The sequence below is a fragment of the Triticum aestivum genome, chromosome 4D (genome assembly GCF_018294505.1).
Source record: "Triticum aestivum cultivar Chinese Spring chromosome 4D, IWGSC CS RefSeq v2.1, whole genome shotgun sequence".
Classification (NCBI taxonomy): Eukaryota; Viridiplantae; Streptophyta; class Magnoliopsida; order Poales; family Poaceae; genus Triticum; species Triticum aestivum.
The window spans coordinates 333394164-333400142 of NC_057805.1; the positions used below are offsets into that span (position 1 = coordinate 333394164).

General features: G+C 47.3%; 1 protein-coding gene across 1 annotated transcript; it reads left to right on the forward strand.

Annotated features, from left to right (window-relative positions):
- Positions 1-1741: 1741 nt before the first annotated feature.
- LOC123097731 (uncharacterized) lies at positions 1742-5700 on the forward strand. The gene is made up of 4 exons (XM_044519550.1): positions 1742-2170; positions 3089-3158; positions 3267-3352; positions 5461-5700. The coding sequence occupies exons 1-3, from the start codon at positions 1814-1816 to the stop codon at positions 3317-3319; spliced, it is 480 nt and encodes a 159-aa protein (XP_044375485.1). The 5' UTR covers positions 1742-1813; the 3' UTR covers positions 3320-3352; positions 5461-5700.
- Positions 5701-5979: the final 279 nt, after the last annotated feature.

Sequence of the window (5979 nt, forward strand, 5' to 3'; positions counted from 1 at the left end):
TGTCGGTGTCAAAACCGGCGGATCTCGGGTAGGGGTTCCCGAACTGTGCGTCTAAGGTCGATGGTAACAGGAGACAGGGGACACGATGTTTACCCAGGTTCGGGCCCTCTCTATGGAGGTAATACCCTACTTCCTGCTTGATTGATCTTGATGAATATGAGTATTACAAGAGTTGATCTACCACGAGATCGTAATGGCTAAAACCCTAGAGGCCTAGCCTGTATGACTATGGTAATGTATATCCTCTCCGGACTAAGTCCTCCGGTTTATATAGACACCGGGAGGATCTAGGGTTACACAAGGTCGGTTACAAAGAAGGGAATCTACAAATTTGGTCGCCAAGCTTGCCTTCCACGCCAAGGAGAGTCCCATCCGGACACGGGTGCAGTCTTCGGTCTTCGTATCTTCACAGCCCATCAGTCCGGCCCATGGCTAACAGGTCGGACGCCCGAGGACCCCTTAGTCCAGGACTCCCTCAGGCGGGGATGGTCAGCTCGGCGACGGCGGACTCCGATGGCGTCGAGGACGGTCAGCTCGACGAAGGTGGCCTCGGATGGCAGCAAGGACGGCCAGCTCGGCGACGGCGGGAAGGGAAGATGGAGGTTGCTCAGCTGCCGCCGTGGCGCTCGGCCTCCGCCCACGACGGCAACTCGAGCCGGGCGTCGCGGATCCGGAGCACACCAGCTGGTGCTTCGCTCGGCGAGCATCGCGGCAAGCTGCCCGCGGTCGGCCTCCGCCTCACTCGGGTCTCCAGGTTGCCTCTTCCTCCGGCAACCTCCTCCTCTTCTCGACCCCTCTCCCCACGCCTCCACTCCACCGCCACGACACCGCGATGTTCGTCCTGATGGAGATGCAAGACAGCGATATTTCAGCTCCTCGTCTTCGCTGCCGCCTGCCACCTCTCCGACGTCGCCCCAATCATGGCCTTCCCTCAACGCCGCGACATGGCCGCTCCCCGTGCGGGAGGAGCAGGAGGTGGGATGCAGAAATGGGCGGTGGGGGAGAGGATGGAAGAGGATAAGGGAGGACGAGAGGTGTACGAGGCGTTCGTGACGAGGAGTTTATTTCCCGAACTAAAACAAATTGGGACGTGGCTACTCTGGCTGCTCTAATATTCGTGCTAATGATCCAGTGGTGGAAAGGGCGTTCGGCCCGAATCGTCAAAAACCGGCACGTTCGGCAGTTATCGTTTCCGTTTTTTTCGAGGGTACGCCAATGGCGTACCTTAGCTTTATAGAAGGGAGAATAGTATGTACAAGAGATTACAATTTTGCTAGTTAGGAGTCACAGGCCGACCCTAACCAAGCCTCCACCCCACTCTTACACGCTACTCGACTACTCGGGTACTAGTTGTCATGCAAACGCTCCTGTCGTGGCCCAAGTCCTCAAGTCGTCAAAGATCATGTCCACCGTGTCACCCTCATTCTTGACTTGACCCGAGCCGAAGACCCTCGCGTTCCTTTGTTTCCAAAGAGTCCAACAGATTAGCATCACGAACGTGTCGAACCCTTTTCGAGTTTGCTTGTGAATTTGTTTCCTAGCTTCCGTCCACCATTGCATCAACATAGAGTCATTTGCCGGGCAAAGCTCGTTTCCGTTTAAAAGATATGTAAATCTTCCTCTCTTCAGTTATGTATTTGTATATTCTAACCTTTTTGCAATTGTATTCTAACTCTTTTACTTGGCACCACCAACCTTTTCCACTTAAAAACTAAACCTTTCCACGTCTCGCAGAAAAGCCCTTGCTTTACTCCACCGTCCGCCTCCGCTCCCATCTATTCTCCCCCCTCCTCCCCTGAAACCCCAGCTTTGCATGGGCAGGCGCTTCCCAGCCGCCGCCCTAGCCGCCGCTGTCCGCCCCTACGCCCGCTTCTCCCCCGCCGCTAGCAAGGCAGCGAAGCCCCCGACCGCTCCGCTGGATACTCCCAGGAACGCCGGTCCCGGCGCCGCCGCCGGGGCTAGCTCTGGACGGGCCGAGGTGCGGGATGTGGCGGCGGCATGCGGGATGCAGGAGGACGACCGGGTGCCGCTCGCGGAGGTGGTTTTGGACTGCACGAAGCGGTGGTTCCAGGACACGCTCAAGGAGGCGCGCGCCGGCGACGCCGCCATGCAGGTCCTCGTCGGTCAGATGTACCGCAGCGGCTACGGCGTCAACAAGAACGAGCACAAGGTGAGCCCTTCCTTCGCTTTCGCTCCGGATTTTTGTGGAATCTGGAATAAAAGGAGCCGCCTTTACTAGCGACCTCGATCTGGATACCTGGCCTTGGAATATGAAAGTTCGTGATTCTTGAGAGAAACCTAGATTTGCATGTTCTACGGTTTATTATGCTCAATCCTATTATATTCTGCATCATAAATCTTACGGCAGTGTCAGAACTTCTTTAGTGAACTTGTACATAATTAGGTGTGCCTTGAGCATGTTTGCCTTCTTGCTATGCTAGTACTTCCTTTACAATTCTTGTCAATGGAGAACATGGTATGACTGAACTTGCATGGTGGCACAATTATGTACTTATCAATGTAGTTGCATGAAACTGGAACCGCGCAAATAGATCTGTAACCTGTTTGATCGCATCGAGCATGTAAATTGATTAATAGCCAAATGAATGGACACAAACATGATGCCTTGGATAATCACAAGGTTATAAAATTTGGTAACAAGTATTCGCTACATGTAAAGGGAAGTGAAGTCCATGCCGCAAACATGAGCTTAAACATATACTCCCTCCATCCCAAAATTCCTGTCTTAGATTTGTCTAGATACGGCTGTATCTAGTCATGTTTTAGTGTTAGATACATTTGTATCTGGACAAACCTAAGACAAGAATTTTGGGACGGAGGTAATATATGACTGCCAATTTTTTGTTACAACTTTAGCCTGACCGTTTACCAGCAACACATAATAGGCTTGCAGTTCAATTGATGGAGCATGAGCTATTCTGAAAAGGCAGTAGTTACTGAAAAGCCAGTCATTTAGTGTACTTGCAGAAGTTTCAGTTTACTACTTCTGTTGAATTTCATGTCGTCTCGTTATGTTGTATTGCTGCAAATATTTGATTGACTAACCAAGAAATTTTTCATTGTATAGTCTAGAATTTGGATGGAGAAAGCATCAAGATATCGGTCTACAGTCTGGAAAGTTTGCAATAAACGACCAGGTTAGCCGTCCTTGGCTAATTTCAAGCGTCCTTTCATATCTTCAACTTGCTCATGTAAAAGGTGTATGTGCTTCTTTTGTTTGTTGGTAACATGTTGGTTTGTTATAGGGTACAATGCTAGTGACTCAGATTCAGATGATGTTAAGGAAACAGGCAAATAATGGATATTTCCGAGTTATGGGATTGTTGGCAGGGTAAGTTTCATGTCCAGAACTGCCTCTTTTTTATGGCAGCTTTGTGATTTAGTTAATGGGAAAAGAATCCTTGTTTACCAGTTCATCATTATATGAATATCTATACTTTTAGCTGCGTACCATATTAGGCTATACAATGAAGAAGGTAGAATTTTACGAGTGATTAATTGCTTGATCTTGACATTCCCCCCTCCCCCCCACCAACAACACACGCACACAAACCATGTTTATGGCTTCAACAACAAGTTGGGGTAGGCTAGAGCTGAAACCCATAAGATCTTGAAACCAACTCATGGTAGGGCCAGTTCTTTTGCAGCTTATAGGACCTTATTGCCAAATTAAGCCAAAAGAACAAAAGAACTCGTTTTGGAGACTTGGGCTTAACTTATTTCCACCCTCACCCCCTTCACAATGGAAATAAGCTGGCGGTAGGGTGGCTTCCCGCAGAAGCCCACTTAGAAACAAAGGGGTATAGCTTTGTACCACTGAAGTTTGCTCTATTTACAAGGAAAATGCCACCGTGAGGCGTCACCTGTACACAGCCACCAACCCTTGATTTTTTTTTTGAATCAATCGATTCGTTCTGTCTGGTGAACAAGGAGCGGGCTCTTCAGCTCGGGTTCCCCCCACTGCCGCCCCTCTGCTCGTCCCTTACCTTGCACCCACCCGTCCCTCCAGTGCCGACGACATGGACAGAGGCTAGCCCCTCACTTGCACTCACCCGTCCCTCCGGCACCGCTGTCGGCACTCGGCGCTCGAAGTTTCGCCTCTGTTGGCGCCCTCTGGTCGCCACCAAAGCTATGCCTCCAAGCATCCTCCCCGGTCGGAAAGCTCCTCGTCAGGGCTTGCTGACCGCGAAGCTCCCCGACGTCGGCCTCTCTGCTCCGCTGCAGGTCCGGCCGCCGCCGATGACCCTCGTGTGCGAGCTGTCCTCCTGTCCAGCCGGCTTCCTCCGAGCTCTCTAGTTGTCCATTGAGCAGAAAATGCTTGACAATCTCATGGCGATTATTAGGAGTAGTATTCTGATTGTAGACATAGAGATGTAGCCGATTTTCGTTATTTCTTCAGGTTTCAGGAAGTGTAGTGGTCATGCGCATGCAGAAATAGTTCATACGCATTCAGGAAGTGTACCTGACTTCTGTTGACATTTCAGTTGCTACTGAATGCATTCAGAAATTTGTATACAAGCACTAGCATTTTGATTGTTGTTTGATTTGGTCCTGCTAGCCATTTTGCAAGTTGGCAGTAGAATACCTTTGCTAAAATGGAAGAGAATATGAATGAAGCGCAAAGGTCCTTTGTGTTTTCTTGAAAAAAATATGAATGAACTTGTCCAGGTTGCTGCTATGATAAACACAATAGAAATTACATAATATAAGTTAAAAGGTCATACTTGTACAGTTTAGGGGTACTATAGACTTTTCATCAGAGAACTTAGAAAGGGTTACTGTAGACTTTTCATCAGAGAACTTAGAAAATAAGCTCAGTCAAAAGAACTGGATGGCTTATTCTCATGGACTTATTTCCAGAGCAGCTTATATGAGGCTTATTTCCAGAGCAGCTTATGCATAAGCCACAGTGCAAAAGAACTGGCCCGTACTGGCATGTGGATAGCTAACTTGCATGCACACCTGTCCATGGCTAGCTCTTTGGTGGTATTCCAGTCCTTCAGATCTCTCTTTATGGACTTCTCCCATGTCTAAGTTTGGTCTACACCGACCTCTCTTGACATTATCAGCACACTTTAACCGTCACTTAAGACTATTTTCCTTATGATTAACAAAAATGAAGCTTTGAAAGATCGACAATTTTCTTGAGCATGTTTGACGCTTCAGGAAGGCAAGGTTATTCATTTGGGGTTCTATCAAGACTAAGGACACTGTTTTAATGCTCTTTTATATACTCCCTCCGTCCCAAAATAAGTGTCTCAACTTCAGTACATAGTACAACTGTACTAAAGTTAGTACAAAGTTGAGAAAGTTAGTACAAAGTTGAGACACTTATTTTGGGACAGAGGGTGTTTACTTTATCCCTATTTCTACTTCTTGTTCCATTTTAGGAGATTCATAGAATTTGATATTTGTTTAAGAAGCTCCTTTGCTTTCCAGGGTCTGCAGTGACTACAAAGCCAGCAAGGCGGCACAAAGAATTCAAATATGCAGTTGTATCAAGAAAAAGTATCTGCGGCCCCATTTGTTAGCCCGTATGGTGTTTTGTTTTCTTTCCCTTTTTAAAGTGTGTTAAATCTGCTTATCATCACAAATGTAAAATTTCTCGGAATGTGTTTCAATTGGACATATAACAGCATCAACAGGATATTCATTTACACAGGTATTCGTCATGCATTATAATTCTGGGAATGTTGTGTTTGCCGAGCCCTAACAGAAATTTCATCTGTCTGAATGAATTCACTTAGATGGCAATCAAGTGATTCAGTATGGCTCTACACTTGCATACCCATTCGGTGGTATAATAATCTCTCTAGTTCTCAGAAGCTGATCCAGAACATAATCTTGATCACAATTGTTGATTACTTGCTCCTACCCCCCCTTTTTTTTAAAAAAACCTAGCCTTTATTCACTTGAAATAACAGTTTCATTCAAAGGCTCCTCAATCCATGTTGGAGA

Excerpts from the sequence above, each read along its gene's own strand:
- LOC123097731 (XM_044519550.1), top strand. The coding sequence starts at position 1,814 with ATGGGCAGGCGCTTCCCAGCCGCCGCCCTAGCCGCCGCTGTCCGCCCC. Across the intron at positions 2,171-3,088 it reads TCAACAAGAACGAGCACAAG|TCTAGAATTTGGATGGAGAA; the intron begins GTGAGCCCTTCC and ends TTCATTGTATAG. Across the intron at positions 3,159-3,266 it reads AGTTTGCAATAAACGACCAG|GGTACAATGCTAGTGACTCA; the intron begins GTTAGCCGTCCT and ends GGTTTGTTATAG.